At 50.8% G+C, this 19,898-nt stretch overlaps 1 protein-coding gene across 2 annotated transcripts; it reads left to right on the top strand.

Moving 5' to 3' along the window:
* Positions 1–460: 460 nt before the first annotated feature.
* On the top strand, positions 461–18,726 carry SARM1 (sterile alpha and TIR motif containing 1). Of its 2 annotated transcripts, XM_033089281.1 has the most exons (10): positions 461–1,452; positions 7,382–8,000; positions 9,978–10,190; positions 10,472–10,563; positions 10,674–10,909; positions 13,055–13,157; positions 13,234–13,423; positions 17,964–18,085; positions 18,163–18,318; positions 18,531–18,726. In XM_033089281.1, the coding sequence occupies exons 1-9, from the start codon at positions 476–478 to the stop codon at positions 18,290–18,292; spliced, it is 2,682 nt and encodes an 893-aa protein (XP_032945172.1). In that variant the 5' UTR covers positions 461–475; the 3' UTR covers positions 18,293–18,318; positions 18,531–18,726. The 2 variants fall into 2 exon arrangements, with proteins under 2 accessions (XP_032945172.1, XP_032945171.1); XM_033089280.1 differs by lacking the exon at positions 18,531–18,726 and having other exon boundaries at positions 18,163–18,401.
* Positions 18,727–19,898: the final 1,172 nt, after the last annotated feature.

Raw genomic sequence — 19,898 nt, 5'->3', positions numbered from 1 at the left:
TATAATCAGACGGGAGCGTGACTTTGACCAATCTCTTCTCCATGGGCCTCAGTTGGTTCGGCTGTTAAATGGGAACGCTAATTCCTACCTCATAGGCAGGCTGTAGGCTTAATTGAGAAACACGCATAAAGGGCCTCGAGAGTTGTACAGGAGCGTTACTGTGTTTCCCCGAAAATAAGACCTCGCTGGACCATCAGCTCTACTGCGTCTTTTGGAGCAAAAATTGATATAAGACCCAGTCTTATAAGATTTTTGCTCCAAAAGACGCATTAGGGCTTATGTTCAGGGGATGTCAGCTTGAAAAATCATGGTAGGGCTTATTTTCCCGTTAGGTCTTATTTTCGGGGAAACACGGTAGTAGGGGAGGGAGTACAAACAACAGTGTTGCCCTCACATTCCAGTGTTAAGGGGGAAAACCCAGGCAATATTCTGATTCTCCGCGGGGCTACAGGGGCATCCAGCCGAGGGGCGGAGGATGCGCCTTGCAGGGGAGGCCTGGCCAGGGTATGGGCGTGGCTGGGGAAGACTTCGGGGTGGGGCTACGCAGGCGGCCGGGGAGGGGACCCGCCAGAACAAGAGGCTGGGCGTGGGCTCCGGGTCCGCGGCTTCTCAGGGAAGGGCGGCGCTGCCGCAGAGCAGCTCCGCGAGCCACGCAGGAGCTGCAGCCCCGCTTTGTTCTGGTTGCTGCCTCCTAGACCCTCCGGAGACTGGGTCCATCCTTTGCCTCCCAGCTCTCTCCTGCCCATCCCCTTTGTCTGGGCCTGCTGCGTCCCTTTCCCCAGCCACTTCGTCCCAGATCCTGCCCTCGCCCCACCTCCAAAATTCTGGCCAGCGCCCTTGCCTGGTAACCTTATCTCCCTCCCTCCCTCCTACATCTTCTTCCCCCTGGTCCCCTGTCGGTTCCCCCTTTTCCCAAGGTCCGGGTTGCTCCGCCCGGCCCCATCCGCTCCAGTCCAGGGATGTTCTCCGCAGCCCCGCGCCGTTGGCCCTAACGCTGTTCCTCTTTGCCTACAAGCTCTGCCGCTTCTTCTCCATGTTGGGCCCACGGCCGGAAGCCGAGCGGCTAGCGGTGCCGGGGCCGGACATGGAGGGCGGCGCGAGCTTATGGTGGACCACGGGCGGCCACAAGGCCTACCAGGTGTCGCCTGGGGCGAGCACCGAGGTGCGGAGTGCCCTGGACAGCGCCCTGCCCGAGCTGCAGCAGGCGCTGTCGGAGCTGAAGCAGGCCGGCAGCGCGCGGGCCGTGGGCACCTGCCTGGATGAGATCTTCCAGCTGGTAGAGGACGCCTGGCTGTTGCCGACCGTGGGCCGCGAGGTAGCCCAAGATCTGTGCGACGCCATCCGCCTGGACGGCGGCCTCGACCTGCTGCTGCGGCTGCTGCAGGAGACGGAGCTGGAGACGCGAGTGCAGGCCGCGCGTCTGATGGAGCAGGTCCTGGTGGCTGAAAACCGGTGAGGGTGTTGGGCAGGAGGGGGAGAGCGCCTCGTGGTATGGGGCAGCAAGGGCTGTCGGGTGCCTGGGTGTCCCGTGTGCCTCTGCACTGTCTTTCCTGCCTCACTTCACCAAATCCCTGCACTACACCTCGGGTGGAGATCAGCCCACTTTTCAAATGAGAAAACTGATGCTTAGGAAAGTTTAGTGACTTGCCCAGCATCGCACAGTGCACTAATGGTACAGCCAGGATTCATTACCAGGGCTAGTGGGGTGGGGAATGAGACCGGGAGAGGGGGACTGTCATAGGAGGACAGGAATCGCCCCCCGGTTCTGAGGATGGAGATGGGATCCTATTGCCAGTGGCCCCCTAAACCCACAGCCCTCCTTCCCACAAGCCTGGATGCCTTTCTACTCTACCTTGTCTCTCCTATATTATCTCCCTCCACTGAGAGAGGGAGAGAACACAATGCTCAGAAAATGGGGGGAGGGGTGCTTCCCTTTCCTCTCTCCCCAGGCTGAAATGAGCTGACCTAAGTGTTACTTGCCCCCCTCGTGCCATCCCAAATCCACCTCCCACTTCCTCCTTCTTCATTTTGGTGACAGACCAGACATGATCTCATTCTGCAGGTGCTGATGGGGAACAGAAAGTTTGCTACTGGGATGAGTTGGTGAGGGGAGAGGAAAGTGAGCTGCAGAGATAGGCAGGGCCAGACAGAGCATGTATTCTTCACCCCTTCCCCACATAGTGTCAGGATGCAGTAGGTGGGGTCCCACGGAGGCCTGACCATCACTCTTTTGCCTGCCTCTTGGGATCTCCCCTAGAATATGAAGACCCCTGGGCACTCACTTTCTCTCTCCTCTGATGCCAAAGCAAATGAGGCTACACGTCTTGCGCTGAACTCTCAGGTTTAGAAAGGTCTTGGAAGGGTCACTTACAGTGCACGCAGCTTTCACAAGAGTGATGGTCATAGGGTAGGGATGCTTTCCTTGCCATTTTCAAAAAGTAAAAATAACTTTGTGGATAGTGAAAATGATACAACTCTCAAAAGTGCCTGCATGAAACAGTTTAAATTGTGAGACTAAGTTAGGGTTCTGCTTGTTCAGCACGTCATTCACCTCGCATCTAACAGATGCCCTGATGGCAATGAGTCATAAATTTGGAAGGCTAGCAAACGGAGTGGGTGCTCACTGGATGTGTGGGCCCATGTTGGCGGGTGTACCCTGTAGGCCTGGTATATGGGATGGGGCAGCTCTAACTACAACTACTAGGAAGCAGGTGCAGCCAACCCTCTAGGAAAAAGAGGGCTGCAAGATGCAAATAGCGCTAATATTTTTCAAGACTGAAAATAATTCTCACGCGGTTCAGAATTACTGAGGGAGGCGTCACACTAACCAGTGTCCCTGGTCCTAAGAAATAACGTACTGGTTCCAGCATCGCTTCAGGACCAAGGACAGAGCCCGGCGGGCATGGTCGCGATCGAAATCCTTTCAAAGAAAGGCTGAATCCCTTCATTCTCGAGACTGCACTGGGAGAAGGCTAGAAGGGAAAGAGGAAGAGTCACACACAGAGAATTTGTGTTTATGAAATGTTTTCCTTCCTCCACCAACCAACCTCCTTTTAAAGAAGGTTCTTGCATCAATGTGTCCACTTCTTTTGCCATTCACTTTCCTGCAGTCTCTCTTTCTAGGGTGTTGCCACACTCACTGCCTAGGAGCCTAGGTGACAGCTTCCATCACCCCCCGAAATACCAGAAGAAGCCCTACAAGATGTTTGAGCTGGGTCTCACAACCCCCAGTGAGGGCCCCATATGACTGACAGCCCTGTAAATCACAGCCCAGCCCATCAGGAGACTGTAATGAGGTTAAATGGTTTAACTCAGAGAGGCTAAATGGCTTTCCCAAGATACACAGTGAATAAGTGGAGGAGACAGTTGAAAAAACAAAACACACACACACACACACACACACACACACACACACAAACACCCAGAAAACTATTGCCCATAAATTCAAAAAATGCAAAGGTACAAAACACACAGACACTTAAAAGTTCTTCTTTCCACCTTGACACACCTCCCTGGAAATGAACTAGTGAAACAAGTTTCTCATACATCCTTCCAAAGAGAGTCTATGCCAGTACAAGTACTTGCATATACGAGTTCTGACAATTAAGTTCGCGAACTCGCCACCGCGCGCGCACAGTGGCAGCCCTGTACAAACAGCTCATTAAGGCTTCATAACCTTGGTATATCAGTGTCTCACAGCTGTGTTCGTGTCAATGTGTGGTGGTGTCTTGCTCAGTGGCGTTCATTATTGTTTTTGTGTGCCGTTGCGAGAATGTCTGAGCTTAAATTAGAGCAATGAACAAACATTACATTTCTGTTAAACTTGGCAAGAGTGTAAGTGAAATCAGGGACATGTTAGTCTAAGTTTATGGAGATAATGCCATGAATGAAATGGCAGTGTATAAATGGATTAAATGTTTTTCTGAGGGGAGAGAACGTGTCACTGATGAAGAGAGGTCAGGGCCACCAGTAACGAGCAGAACTGAAGAAAACATTGCAAAAATTCATCGAATTGTGCACCAAAATTGTCGGCTGACTAGGAGAAGCATGTTTACATAGACCAAGTAAACATCGATAAACAAGAAAATCTTGGCATGAGAAAGGTGTGTGCAAAGATGGTCTTGAAGGAGCTCTTGCATCACCACAATGCACCAGCTCACACGGCACTGTCTGTGAGGGAGTTTTTAGCCAGTACACAAATAACTATTTGGGAATAACCTCCCTACTCACTTGATCTGGCCCCCAATGACTTCTTTCTTTATCCGAAGATAAAGGAAATATTGAAAGGAAGACATTTTGATGACATTCAGGACATCAAAGGTAATATGACAACAGCTCTGATGGCCATTCCAGAAAGAGTTCCAAAATTGCTTTGAAGGGTGGACTAGGCGCTGGCATCGGTGCATAGCTTCCCAAGGGGAGTACTTCAAATGTGACTGTAGTGATATTCAGCTATGAGGTATGTAGCACTTTTTCTAGGATGAGTTTGCAAACTTAATTGTCAGACTGTATCTGTACTCGTATATATACTTGTTCGTATATGTATGTATATGTACAATTTTCCCCACCTTTGGAGCTGGCATTTGAACCCAGATGCACAGCTTCACAGACTGCAGAAAAATTGGGAGCTGAGGGAATAGTTCTCACAACAAACACACAGTTCACATTCTATAAAGGTGCCAGGCGCATAGAGACAGGCGAGGGCTGGGGATCAAGAGACAGAATAAAGTCTCCTCTCTGCACTGATGTTGCTGAGCGAGGCTTTCCCTTCACTCGTTCTCAGGAAGCGAGGGTGTTGGGTTAGATGATTGATTAAGCACATCCTGGTTCTAATACTCTCAGAGTTTATATATAGTCAGATTGTTCTGGAAGCACAAAGTACAGATGAAGGATCTTGAGCTCTGAAGACAGACAGATGTGAGTTCAAATCCCAGCTATGCCTCTCACCAGTGTGTAACCCTGGGCCTATTGTGTAAGTGCTCTGAGCTTTGACTTTCTCATTGGGAAAAGGAACAACCGCAGTGCTGGCTGCCTGAGTGGATGATTAGCACTGCAGGGAAGCTCAGTCACCATCTCAGCAAAGCTTTGCTGGCCTTATGCAATGTTCTGGGCTCAGCTGGGCCCTGCAGTGGACACAACGTTATAAGCACTGTGATCATTGCGGTGCCTCAGGGGCAAGGACTCCATGGCTGGCTGGGTCTCTTAGTCTTCGGGGGTAGCATCACCTTTGGAAGACATCATTTGTGGAGGTCCGGAAGACAGAAAACTTTCCCCTCTGCCTGGAGCGTGGCAACTCTCTGGCCTGCTCTGTTGGCCTCCAGGCTTTCTGTCTCGGAGCTGTCCTGCCCACAGCAGCCAGAGTGAGTTTCCTAAAGCCCACATGTGACCAGATCACTCCCCTTCCTGAAGTCTTTCAATGACTCCCTATGGCTATGAAGATGAAGTACAAATGCCTTGAGATGGCTCCAAAGGCCTCCAGGACTCTCCACAATTTCTCCTTGAACTCCCACCTCAGCCGCTTGAGGTTGCTTCACTTCACTGTGACTGAGGTGAAAGCAGGTCCCCAACTACCTCAGCTCTCATGTGTACCTCTACGTCTTTTCGTACATCTGTTTCTAAAAAGCAGTCTCCCCTTCTCTTGACTAATGTCCCCACCAGCTTTCTGACTTAATTCCCTAGGCAATCATTCAATATATTTAATATGTACCTTTCTGTCTGTGTTCTGGTAAACTCTTTGTTCTTGTTTTGTGTGCATGTATGTTTAATTTGCACAAATGGTGCTGTGTTATATAGTACATTCTGGTTTTTAGTTTTCCTCACTCAGTGTTGTGTTGAGATCTTTCATGTTGCTGTTTTATCATCTGCTCGATCACTCATAACTGCTCCATTGTCCTCCAGAGTCGGCATGTGCCCATGTTACCTCTCCACTCTCCCAGGCGTGACACAGGGACTACTCCCAACACCCTCCATCACAAATACCATGGCAGTGAATGGCCTTGGCCACGTCCTCTTGTGGATCTGTGTGACAATCTCTTTGGGATATAAACCCAAGAGCCCTAATGTCTGTCTCCTAGGATGTGTGTCACCTTCATTTCATCCACTCATGCCAGCCTGCCTTCCAAGTTGACTGTCCCAGGCTGCACCCACAGAGCCCCCACCCCAAGAGCCTCACACCTCACCAACATTTAGTGCTGCCCAGCTTCTGCTTTTTGCCTATGTAATAGGTGGAAAGTCATCGCTGTTTCAATTTTCACTTCTCTGATTACCAGCGAGTTAGAGCACCTCTTTGTTTGTTAACATTTTGGATTTCCTCCTTTATAAATTGCCTGCTTATGTCCTTTACGCATTCTCTATTGGATTCACTGCCTTTTTCTTGTGGATTTGAATATTTATTGATATATTCTATATATGAATCTCTTGTTGGTTTTAGACATTGTAAATATCTCTGGTCTTCTTTCTATTCCTCAAACCTGCCAACCTCATCAGCCCTCAGGGCTTTGTCCTTGCTGTTCTCTCTGCCTGTTATACTTTTTTTCCAGATACTTGCAGGCAGGGACATTTAATTTTCAGATGTCATTTCCTCAGACATATGCCTGCATTCAGGCACTCTCCATTTACATCACCTGATTTTTCTTTGTCATTATGGCCATACCACTATTATCCTGTTCATTCATTGTATGCTTGCTTACTACTTGTCTCTATATTAACTGAGTATAAGCTTCCGTCACTCTTAGCCACTGTTTAACTTCAGCCCCTAGCACAGTGCCTGGCACACAGTAGATTTTCAATCAACGTCTGTTGAATGAATACATAAATACACTTCAGTCACACAGCATGGAGTGAAGAGAAGTTTGAAGGCAAGGCTGTGGTGTGCTTCCAGTGACACTTCAAATGATGATAAGAAGTTAACATTTATTGAATCTTTTCTGTGTGCTAGGCACTGTGGCAAGCACTTTACATGAATTATCACATTAGCTTTCCTAGTAACTCTATGGAGTAGGTATTCTTTTTATCTTATTTATGAGATGAGGAAACTAAGGTAGGTATCCAAGGTCCCACAGCTAGAAAATGGCAAAGAATTTGAAACCAGGACCTAGGAGATGTGCTCCAGAGCTTAGGGTTTTTAACCACCACACATACTGCTTCTCTAGGGGAGGAAATGGATGTGACCAGGATGGAGCACTATTATAATCAGAGAACTCTAGTCTTCTCAGGCAAGAGGCAAGGCGGAAAGCAGGGAGTATAATGCTCTCCCTCACGTCTTACATGACACTAGTGAGGCCCAGAAAGTATAAGTGACCAGGCCATGGTCCCCACGGGGCAAGCCAAGCACCCCAGGCCAGAGCAACTCTACCGTCCCCCTCCCACTTTCTCTGGGCAGGGACCGGGTGGCGCGCATCGGACTGGGCGTCATCTTGAACCTGGCAAAGGAGCGTGAGCCCGTGGAGCTGGCACGAAGCGTAGCCGGCATCTTGGAGCACATGTTTAAGCACTCGGAGGAGACGTGCCAGCGACTGGTGGCAGAGGGCGGACTGGACGCGGTGCTGTACTGGTGCCGCCTCACGGACCGGGTGCTGCTCCGTCACTGTGCGCTGGCGCTGGCCAACTGCGCGCTGCACGGGGGCCAGGCGGCGCAGCGGCGCATGGTGGAGAAGCGCGCCGCCGAGTGGCTCTTCCCGCTCGCCTTCTCCAAAGAGGATGAGCTGCTGCGGCTGCACGCCTGCCTCGCTGTGGCGGTGCTGGCCACCAACAAGGAGGTGGAGCGTGAGGTGGAGCGCTCCGGCACGCTGGCGCTCGTGGAGCCGCTCGTGGCCTCGCTGGACCCCGGTCACTTCGCCCGCTGCCTGGTGGACGCCAGCGACACCAGCCAGGGCCGCGGTCCAGATGACCTGCAGCGCCTCGTGCCGCTGCTCGACTCGTCGCGCTTGGAGGCGCAGTGCATCGGGGCTTTCTATCTGTGTGCTGAAGTTGCCATCAAGAGCCTGCAGGGCAAGACCAAGGTGGGTGCCCGTGTGGAGTAGGGTGGAGGTGAGGGGTTAGAGAGCATCTGGGAAGGTTTCCCAGAGGAAGGGACGTTCAGGTGGATTTGAAGTACACTTAAGAGTTGAGTGATGCCAGTCATTCTGATCTTGAAGGCATGACCAGGGTTTTTAAGCAGTTATAAAACTTGTGTTTTATAAAGATTCCCCTCGTGCTGAGTGGAGATGGGATTGGCAAGGATGAAGCTGGAGGCAAGGGGGACAGATAGGAGGCCATGACTGGGGGCAGTGAGGGAGAGGAGGGCAGTTGGGATGGTGGAGGTTGGGACTAGGGCATAGAGAGGCAGAGAGAAGTGGACAAGATTCCAGAGTTGCTGAAGAGCTAGAATTCGGACTTGGTAGGTGGCTGGGTGAAGGAGAGGGAGGAGCTGAGGAGGACTCCTGACTGGACACAGGCAACCCAGTAGGTGCCTACCATACCGAAATAAGGTGAACTGGGTGAGAGAGAGGTTGGCGGGGTGGGGGGAGGGGAAGAAAGTGAGTTCACTGGGACAGATTGAGTTTGAGGTACACGATGATCATTTGGGGAACGCCAGTGGGCCACTTTGTCATTTGGGTCTGGAGTCCAGGAATGAGATGGAGTGTAGACAAAGGCTTGGAGCAGGATATCAGCATGTCAGCCAGATCATTCCCACCTGAGTCCCCAGAGATCCCCGTGCCCAGGGACTGATCTGAAGCCTTCGTCCTCTGCTTTAACTTGCTGTATGACCTTGGTATCTGAATTCCCCTCTTTGGGCCTCTATATGCCTCATTTTTATCCTCTGGAATTTTGAAGGAGTGGACCATAGCAGCAGTTTTTACCCTGGATATGGGGCTAGTAATACTTAAATTATCAAAAGTTTGCATTTTTTGTTTTTAAATATTAGAGAATCAAGATTATCCCGATAATGTCACCCTTCCTCCTTTGCGTTCCTCTGGGAGTTGGTGACAGGTATGCACAGGGAGTGGTGCACCACGTGGGCCACAGCTGTCATCTGGGGCTGCTCAGAGGAGTGTGTCTCACAAATGATGGTCAACCATCGAGTGTCTCCCCCAGATCAAGAAGAGACTGCAGTACTAGGGGGTCTCTAAGGCCTCTTCCAGGGTCCAATGTTCTACGAGTTTCTTATTCTCCTCTCTGTGCCCCAGAGTTGGGCCATGGGAGCACTGGCTTCATAAAACAGGTCATTCTGCTTTTGGAGAAGGGACTTCAAAGGAAGTAGGGAAGTATTGGGTCTGGCAGCAGCCGTGACCACCAGCTCTAGTGCACATTTCCCAGCAAGGCCAAGTGAGTGCAGCTCAGCAAAGACATAGTGAGCCCCCACTCTGTGCCCTGCAGTGTATGGGACTTCAGGGGTGGCTAAGATATGACTTCAGCTTATCATCCAGTGGAAGCTGCATTATCAACTAAGGGCAGTGGCATTCAGAGTGGGGTACAAGGTCTAATTGGAGGTGGAGGGCCAAGCTGTGGCGGAGTCGAAGCAGGGCCATGGAGTAGGTGCTTGTCGATTTGGATTCCATTGGATGGATAGGATTCCCCAAAACGGGCTGGAAGAACTAAGGGTCTGGGAACACCATGGGACGAAGCCCAGAGGTGGGAGAGCCTTCCTGGGTGGGTGTCCGACAAGTGTGGGTTGGTGAAATGGGAGGTGAACTGGGAGTGGTGGGCAGGGTCTGCACTGTCCCAGGCCTGGCGGCCATACTGAGGAATCAGACTTTATCCCAGGACAGGTGGAAACTGTAGAGGGGAGACATGAGGAGGACCTGCTTGGTCAAGAGCTTTGAGAGAGCTTCAGGAGAGGGAATCCAGAAGACTCGGTGATTTATTGGATGAAGGCAGGGCTAGGGCAGATGGTGGGACTTTCAGCCGTGAGAAGAGGCGAGGGGAGGAACTGGCACATTTGGGGGCGGCTGGCGAGCTGATGGAGCCAAGACACCTTCTCCCCACTCCTATCCTAGGTGTTCAGTGACATCGGTGCCGTCCAGAGCTTGAAACGCCTGGTTTCCTACTCCACCAATGGCACCACGTCGTCGCTGGCCAAGAACACGTTGCGCCTGCTGCGCGAGGATGTGCCGCGGCGCATCTTGCCCTGCGTGCCCAGCTGGAAGGAGGCCGAGGTCCAAATGTGGCTGCAGCAGATTGGCTTCTCTCAGTACTGCAGGCGTTTCTGTGTAAGATCGCGCAGAGCTGCCTCTCTGGGTCGGAAGCCGGCCCATGCCCGAGGGCGCACTGCCCCTGGGGCGCCCTGCACAGAGGCGGCTGTGATCGGTCCCGGACAGCGCGCCCGCGACGCCAGGGTGGCCTTTTGGGGGTGGAGTGCCTGTACTCAGCTACTTTTGTGGTCACTCAGCTCTAATCTGGGTCCCATCCGCCTCCCCCACCGCCGTCTCCAGTTCCCTCCCCTTGCATCTTGTGCTTGGAGTCCAGGGCTGACCTTTTACCCCTCCCCCAGGAGCGGCAGGTAGATGGCGACCTGCTTCTGCGGCTCACGGACGAGGAACTCCAGACCGACCTAGGCATGAAATCGGGCATCACCCGCAAGAGGTACGGAGCCTCCTGCCCGCCCGCGCCACGCCGGGTCTAACTAAACACCCCCTCGGCCACTAGCCAGTCCCAAGTCAGGACCTCAGCGTCCTCTCCTCCCTGGGATGCAGATTCTTTAGGGAGCTCACGGAGCTCAAGACTTTCGCCAACTACGCGACGTGCGACCGCAGCAACCTGGCTGACTGGCTGGGCAGCCTGGACCCGCGCTTCCGCCAGTACACGTATGGCCTGGTCAGCTGCGGCCTGGACCGCTCCCTGCTGCACCGCGTGTCAGAGCAGCAGCTCCTGGAGGACTGCGGCATCCGCCTGGGCGTGCATCGCACCCGCATCCTTACTGCCGCCAGAGGTCAGCCTGCCCACGTGGGACCCTGCCCCTGCCCCAGTCCCAGCTCCGGAAGGGCTAGGGGACACACATTGTGGTGGGGCCTCAGAGCCTCACTGCAGATTGATGGAGCACGTGCTGTGCCAGACTAGGCTCTGAGGATGCAAAGATGAATATGTTGCATTTTGCCCTCAAGAAGTTCCCATTCTGAGGTGGGTAGGAGGGTGGGAGTAAGACAGGTATGTAAACAGGCAGGGGATCACAGCAGGAGGCATGCCCAGGACTCCGTGGGGAGCTCAGAGGAAGCACTACCTACCCTATCTTGCCAGGTCTAGGGTTTGGAAAGGAGAGGATGCCTATTCAGGTCTTGAAAGATGTATGGGGGCGGGGGGAGGGGTAAAAGGAGGGGATAGGGGCTAGTGGCAGCCGGAAGAGCAGCCAGGGAGAGGGAGCAACATATGCAAGTATGGAGGTGAGACAAAGGATGGATTGTTCATACATGGGATGTGTGGGTGGGAAGGCAAGGGGCTTATCCAACAGCTTACAAAGTATGGCTTCTAGAGATGCTTTAGGGAGGTCACAAAGACAAAGTGGATTCTAGGGCTCTAGCAACACTTTTTATTTCCTAATTTATTTTAATTTACTATTTAGCTAATATTTATGGCCAATTACTATATGGCAGGTCCTGTATTAAGTTTTTGACAGCTATTGGTGGCCGGTTAGCTCAGTTCCTTTAAGCGTGGTGCTGGTAACACTAATGTTGTCAGTTCAATCCCCATATGGGCCACTGTGAGCTGCACCCTCAAAAAAGAAAAAAAAAGTGTTTGACAGATATTATCTCATTAATCTCTACATTCATTCGATGCAGTGGGCGTTAGCTTTTTTAAATCATCTCAAAGGGCGGCCGGTTCGCTTGGTGGTTAGAGCGCAGTGCTCATAACACCAAGGTAAAACTTCTCAATGAATATAAAAGAGGTATAGTTTAACTTTTAAAGTATCCAGTTTGAAGAGTTTGGAAAAATGCTTACCCCTGTGTAACTACCACCATAATCAAAGATAAAGAACATTTCCATCAAGGGTGTTCATTTTAAAGATGCTGAAACTAAGATTTAAAGCATTTAAATACACTTCCCAGAGTTATAAAAGCCATTAAATAACAGAACTGGAGTTTGAACCGGTCTTTCTGCTTGATCAACAGACTCTGTGAGTGTTAAATCTGAATGTTCTGCAAAGATAGACTCTTTTCACTCATCCATTCATTCAGCCAGCATATACTAAGCTCTTGTCAGGGACAGGGCCTGGGATTTGGCACCATGCTTTTGTTTCCGCCGAATCGGGTCAGCTTTTTATCATTTTTACATTGCAGCTCCCAAGAAAACCCCGATTTCATTTTTTAAAAACAGGAGGGTCCTATGGCAAAAATAGCTTAACAAATCCCTTTGACAGAAAATAGGAAGCAATACATGATTTTAAGTGGGGACAATGACATGCTCAGACTTGAATTTTAGAAAGATCCATCTGGCAGCTGTGCACATAGATTAGACTGGGCAAGTGTGGATTTGGGGAGACCACTGAGGAAGCTGGAGTTGGGGGCCTGGACATAGGGCGTCCCTGGGGCTGGAGTCTAGGTGTTTAGTAGGAGGACTGTACAGAGCATGTTGTCTGGTGCTGAGCAGTGAACGTCAGCTCCAGGAGGGCAGGGTTTGGTTATGTTCACTGTTGTATCCCCAGCACTAAGAATCGTGCCTGGCACCCAGTAAGTGCTTAGTTAATACTGTTGAATGAATGAATGGGGCAGGAGTTGAGGCTGACACACAGGTTTCTGGCTTTGGTGGGAAACTAGGAAGAAGGGGGTCAGGGGAGGATTTGGCACGTGTTGGAGGGCCTGCAGGCCTCTGGCTGTGCAGATCTGGATCTCCGGAGAGTGGGCAGGACCAGAGGTGCATTTCACTGTCACTAAAACACAATGGCTGCCTCCGGAGAGGGACTCACCAAGAGTTAGCATCCTTCCTTCCTATAGGCCCCATCTCTCTACCTCAGTGACCCATTTTGGAGCAAGCCGCCCTGCCTGGGCTGGGCTGAGAAGGCTGGGCCGGCAGGGGCTGATGCACCTCGTGGTGATTGATGGGGAGGGGCCAGCATCACCAAGCTGTCTCTTGTCCCCCTCAGAGATGCTACACTCCCCGCTGCCTTGCACTGGCAGCAAGCCGAGTGGGGACATTCCGGATGTCTTCATCAGCTACCGAAGGAACTCAGGCTCCCAGCTGGCCAGGTGAGGAGGAGCGGGCAGGCCGGCAGCCTGGGGCCTTGCAGCGAGGCCAGGGCAGTGACACAAGACCTCTTCACAGCCTCCTGAAGGTGCATCTGCAGTTGCATGGCTTCAGTGTCTTCATTGATGTGGAGAAGCTGGAAGCGGGCAAGTTTGAGGACAAGCTCATCCAAAGTGTCATGGCTGCCCGAAACTTTGTGCTGGTGCTGTCGGCCGGGGCACTGGACAAGTGCATGCAGGACCACGAATGCAAGGATTGGGTCCACAAGGTAGGGCTGGCCTCTGGTCCCACTTTGGCCTATGGCACAAGGGACAAGGTTTTCCTCCTATTCCTTCTCATCTGCACACCCCAGCAATCTCCATGGCCCAGCTGGGAGTCAGCAGTCACAGCTCTGACTGTAGTAGGACTTGAACAAGTCACTTAGGCTCTCTGAGCCCGTTTTCTCATCTATAAAATAAGGATAATTTGCCTGTCCTATTCACCTTGTAGGATTGTTGTAAGGGTCGGAGAGGTAGGAAAATGCTTTGACAAATAACTTCTGTGAGGGAAGAGGGGCAGGAAAGCAGCGTGACACACACAATGGGATCATTAAGAGAACACAGCTATGGATTTGAATCCCGGCTCTGGTCTTGGGCAAGTTACTTCATCCGAGTGAGCTTCATATTTATTACTGTAAAGTGGGATAATTATAGTACCAAACTCTTTAGTATATTGTTATTAAGGATTAAAAGAGCGAACATTTGTGAAGTGCTTAACAGAATGCCTGGCTCTATAGTAATTGTTCTATAACGGTAGCAATTACTATTATTAATATACATAACTATTATGAGTACTACCACTGTGTAACTCACCATTGTATCTTCAGTGCCTGACATATCGTAGAAAGTTACTGAATACTTGTAGAATGGATCAATGGATGGAGCGTATCACAGGTTATTCATCATTAATCAGTGAGTAGGAATTGGGGCCGGGGCTGAGGAATGCAGTAGTTATCTGAGATGGGGCCCTATCCTAAAGCAGCTAAGGAGACAAGAACATGCCCAGAGTGATTAGATAGTCGGTGTCCGTGCTAAGCTGGGCAGGTGAACCTCTTATTTGCCATAGGAGTATGGAGAAGGGAAACAAAACATTAAGGACTGGAATAATCAGGGAAGGCTTCCTGGAGGAGGCAGAACTTGAGAAGAGTCTTAAGAATTTAGGTAAATGGAAGAGAAGGCATCCCAGACAGTGGAATGGCGTGAGCAAAGAACAAAAGTAGGGATGAGAAAGATGCCAAAAACCTATATGCATCACTGGTGTTGCTTTCTCCAGCTCAGATCAAAAAACTGAGGCCCAAAGTAGAATAATTTTTCCCATGGCCACACGGGTGTGGAAATCAGAAAAGCTGGGCTTTGAACTCCATCTCTCTGACTCCAAAACCCATGCTCTTTCCCGGGACCTGTGTTCCATGGCGCAGATGTGCGGGGGTGTGGGGGAGATGACGGGATAGGGCTGGAGTCAGCTGACACCAAAGTGATGGTCTGCATCTCTTCCCAGCTCCGCGTTCAGCGATGTCACGTTGGTAGCCTGAAGTCAGCCACGGTGGAAGTATTTACACTAAGGAAATCAGTAAACACTACAAACCAGGGTTGTATTTGGTTGTTTTTTTCCCCCTGGAGAGCTAGTTAAACATTGACCAGCACACTACTGGCTGGATAAGAACTATGGAAGCAGCTTGTGGAGTGTGTAAAGGCAGAGAAAAGACTTGTAGAAAGACTTGTGCTTAAAGCAATGGGAAAAAGGATCCCAGGAGGGCAGTGATGCCATGCCAGTGGGTTTTACGAGGAAGGCTCTGACACGAGAGCGCAGTCCAGATTGACAATGGGGAAGAAGGTCAAGCCCCAGAGGCTGTGTTTTAGGGGCTGAGTGCTGGCCTTGGTTTGGGGACGGCAGCCAGGCCAAAGAGACACCCTGGAGAATCATGGCTGAAGGCCTAGAGCGGGTGGCTGGTGGCCTTGTGAAAGAAAAAAAGAAGTGTCTGTGAGCTCCATGAAAGCTCAGTCCTTGCCTTATTTACATGGTACCCCTGATGTCTAAAACCATGTATGGTACAAAGTAGGCTCTTGAAGAGCGTATAGAATAATTGAATCAATCATTAAACAGATAAGTGAGTCTGCTGAAGCTGAGTTGACTGGGAAACCATGTTTCCACTAGGCTTACCAGGTCAAAAGATTGGACTTTAATCAAGTTTTCGTTCTTCACCAGCTGGGTGATCTAATAAGCCATTTTCCTCTCTTGGCCAGCCTCTGAGTCTGTGCAATGAGCAGTGTGTTGTTTGATTCTGTGTAATTCTGGATGAAGCAAAAGACTAAAGGTTCCCAAATAAATTGCTACAGGGTCACAATTCATCCAGATTCTCAGCAGCGAGGCAGAGGGCTTGGTTGAAACGGCCCTGGACTTGGAATCTGAAGGTTTTAGTGAAGGCCTGGCCCCTCCTCAGCTGGGCATGTGTGTGACTAGGGAGCAAGTCTCTTTCCCTCTTTGGCCTCCTTCTTCTCATGAGAGGTTCCCCAGAAGCCAATCAAGATTGCAGTTATGCGGGTTCTTTCCTCAGGAGGGCTCTTCTCTACAAGGGTCTTGGCACCCACCATTGCCTTTGCCTTGGACCAGTCCTAAAGGTTCCATCATCCCTTCTTGGTTGGTTTTAGTGCTTAATTGCCTCTGGTTTCAAAACCCCTTTCCCCAAAGCTGCATTTATGTGTAATCAATATGGAAAACCACAAGGGAACTGCACTCAACAAAAAATCCAATCCCTGTGGTTCCCCCTCAAAAGGAAAGAACATTCAATAAGCACTTTCCAGAGCACCCATTTATAGTTGGTATCTTCAGAACAACCTTGTGAGGTAGGTTCATGATCTCCACTTTACAGAAGGAAACACTAACACCTATTATTAACTGAGCGTGCATTACATGCTAGGGACTGTTCTAACCACTTGTCATGAGATATCACTGTTATCCCTCCCAACAATCCTACAAGATAGGAACTATCACTAACCCTATTTTATATATGAGAAAACAGGCTTTGAGAGACTTGTTTTTGCCTCAGGTCACAAAGCCTGTGTCAGAGATTTGATGTGAACCCAGATCTGATGACTCCAGAGTCAGTCCCTGTTATGCTGTGTTGTCCCATTCATTCATTCATCCATCAAGTATTTAGCAAGGGCTGACTATGGGCATGGCTTTGTGAAAGATACTGAAATACAAGATGAGTAAAAACCAGACATGATCCCTGCCCTTATGTGTGGTGGGGAAGACAGATAATAAGTTACTTAATAATTCATTTAAATTTGCAACTGTGGCATGCACTGCAAAGTCTATAAGGGCCTACAATAGGGGGTCTGACCTGGTCAGGGAAGAGGGGAAGACTTCCTGGGGAAAGTGTTGATTGGGTACAAATCAGAAAAATAAGTAGGTATTAGCTAGGTGAAGGGGCAGGGAAGGGGCAGAGACAGAGGAAACAGCATGTGCAAAGGTCCTGTGTAGCGAAGGAGGGTGGTAAACCTAAGGGGCTGCAAGGTCTTTGTGGCTGAGGACAGTGCAAGCATGGAGTTTGAGACATGAGTTGTGGCCAATCACTCAGGACCTTCAGAATCAAGTTCAAACTCCTTAATACGGTTTAAGAGCCATGTAAATTCTTGAAGATATTTAAGTAGAGGGGTCGCAGGATCAGATTTGCATTTTACAAAGAATAGCTGGATGAAGAGAGCAAGAGTGGATGAGAAGAGACCTGGTGGGGGATGAAGATAAGGGGGGGTTGGAACAGGGAGGTGATGGGGTAGAGGTAGAGAAAAATGGGTGGATCTTAGAAAAAGCAAGGAGTACACTTGTCAGGGCTCATAATGGATCAATTTAGATGCAGGGGCTGTGATATTTTTCTTCTGACACCAAATTTTGTGGGGGTTTTTTCCCATACCAACAACCAATTTACCAACACCAACTGGGTGTCCCACAATTCAATTCTGATCCAACTACCCAGAGCAAGTGTCAGACTCCACGGGTTGAAAGGCTCAGCACCACAAGTCTGCCCTCACTTCAGATGCCAGTTGAAAGTCCTGGGTTCCCAGGCTAGCCACACCTCTGTCTGACTTGGTTACAAATCCAGGAGTTCCCAGGATCCCTCTCCTCAGGTTCAATAATTTGCTAAAATGAGGTGTAGAACTCAGGAAAGCACTTTATTTAACTACTCCTGGTTTATTATAAAGGATACACCTCAGGAACATCCGAATGTAAGAGACGCACAGGGCAAGGTTTGGGGGGTGGGGGCGCAGACAGGAGGGCACAGAGCTTCCATGCCCTCTCCAGGCCACTCTCCCAGCACCTAGATGCGTTCACTAATCCTCCCACCCTTAGGGGTGTGTGTGGAGGCTTTATTATGTGAGCATGATTAGGTCATTGGTCATGGCTGACTGCCGTCAATCTCCGGCCCCTCTCCCCTCCCTGGGTGTGTGTGTGTGTGGGAGAGGGAGCTAAAAGTTCCAACCTCCTAATCATAGCTTGCTCTTCCTGACAAGCAGCCTCCATCCTAAAGCTATCTAGGCATCTCTATCCCCAGTCCTCTGGGGATTCCAAGGGTGTTAAAAGGTCGTACTGAGAACCTAGGATAAAGACCAAATATTTATTTTTCATTACACCACAAGGGGTGAAGGAGAAGTCAAGGTGGATTTCAGGATCAGCACCCACCCTGGGCTCAGCCTCAGGCTGTGACTGGCCCTCCCCTGTCCCTGGATGGGGACCCGGGTCTCTTCCTCCTCCCTCCCTTCTTTCTCCAGGAGATTGTGACTGCTTTGAGCTGCGGCAAGAACATTGTACCTGTCATTGATGGCTTCAAGTGGCCGGAGCCCCAGGCCCTGCCTGAGGACATGCAGGCTGTGCTTACCTTCAATGGCATCAAGTGAGGAGCGGGGTGGGCACCCCAGCCAGCAGCTCCCTCCGCCCTGCCCTCTGACCCACCAGCCTCTGTACCCACAGGTGGTCCCACGAGTACCAGGAGGCCACCATTGAGAAGATCATCCGCTTCCTGCAGGGATGCTCCTCCCGGGACTCGTCTGCAAGCTCTGACACCAGTTTGGAGGGTGCTGCACCCATGGGTCCTACTTAACCAGTGCCGAGTTCCCAAGCTCTGCTGTGAGCCCCATTTCCATCGTCTCCCCCTGTAACGGTGACCCTATGTCTTCTATTTTGACATTTAAACCTCTGGTGTAATTTGATTTGATTGTGTTTTCGCTTGGGACTTTTTCAAAGTTTTTCTTTGCTTTCCTCCCCTTCCACAAAACCTCAATGACTGTTTGCCATGCATTTACTATGCAGACCAATTTCAATGGTTCTATTTACTTCAGGCCCACTGTGTGCCCGGTGACTTGGGAGAGATTTCCGCAATCTGTATGGGATCCAATCCTGTCCCTTCGGCAGACCAGCCTGGGAAGCGTTTTTTTCCTGGAGTGGCCTGGTCAACTTCTCCTTCCCTTTGTTCTGCCTTTCCTTGCGTGCCTATGAAACCTTTGGCGGTATTAAGAATAGGAAGGCAGTCTTTGTGCCAAGGAGTCCACTGTCTTCCCTTTATGCTGGCATTTTGGAGTAAACCTGCTTTTCTTTCCACCAACCTCACCTCTCGAGCGAGGAGCAGGACCTTTGGCAAGGTAACACCCTGAAGGAGCAGCTCCTCACACTGGTTTCCCAGGGCTGAGATAGCCTGGGTCCTTCTCAGGAAATGGCTCTCCCTCTCCCAAACCCTCATGGGCCCGTCAAACCCAGTTTCCTCAGTACCGGAAAGGGAAGGTAAGCCAGGTATTGCAGGTGGTAACGGTTAGACTGCCCCCAAGCCCTGCCACCAGGTTCTCTGTCTTAGGTGTGGGAGAGGCACTGCTCCATTCTAGAGATAACTGAAGATCTAGGGTTTATTGCACACTACCCTTTCTCTTGCCCTGACATTAGCCAGCTTGACTCGGGGGAAGGCAGGCAGCCTCTGAGAGGAATTAGGGCAATGCCCCGCCCTCTCGACCAAGCAAGGGCCTGGATCAGCCAGGGTTGAGAGTCCAGTGGTGACTCTACCTAAACTGTCCCTGAGCTCACCACTTCCTGCCACCCTGTGGCCTTGTCCTGTAACCACAGTGCCCTTAGCCAGCCTGGCCTGGTCCCAAGTGCCCTCCCAGCCTTCTGAGGCACAGCTTATTTTGCCACATCTGAGGTCAGGGTTAGGCTAAGCCGGCCCTCATTCTGGCTGGTTTGCAGCTGTGGCCAGTTTTGAAGCACTCACAGCTGCATGGAAGCCCCCTGCTTGGGCCTGGGCCTGGGCAGGGGAGGCTATGTCTCAAAGGACAGCTAGCCACCCTACACATGCCTTGGTTCTGTGCCTCAGGCTCTTGCCTGGCCTGGCGCAGCTGGCTTCCCCACCCAAGGCTGCCCCTGTGGCAGCAGCAATAGCCTGGGCAGAACCTGCAGTTACCTTGGGAAGAGGCAAGGTCCTGAAGAAGGGCAAGGGTGCATTCGAATCACCTGGGAATTTTATGGAAATTCCACTCAGGAGACCTGGGGTGGGGCCTGAGTTTCTGCATTTCTGATTCCCAGGGGAGGTGATGCTGGTGGTCAAGGAATGACACTTTAAGTAGCAAGTGCCATGTTTCCCCAAAAATAAGACCTACAGGACCATCAGCTCTAATGCATCTTTTGGAGCAAAAATTAATATAAGACCCGGTCTTGTTTTAATA

Source organism: Rhinolophus ferrumequinum, chromosome 21, assembly GCF_004115265.2.
Source record: "Rhinolophus ferrumequinum isolate MPI-CBG mRhiFer1 chromosome 21, mRhiFer1_v1.p, whole genome shotgun sequence".
NCBI lineage: Eukaryota > Metazoa > Chordata > Mammalia > Chiroptera > Rhinolophidae > Rhinolophus > Rhinolophus ferrumequinum.
Note: the sequence above shows the minus strand (reverse complement) of the source record. Positions and strands in the feature narration are given on the sequence as shown.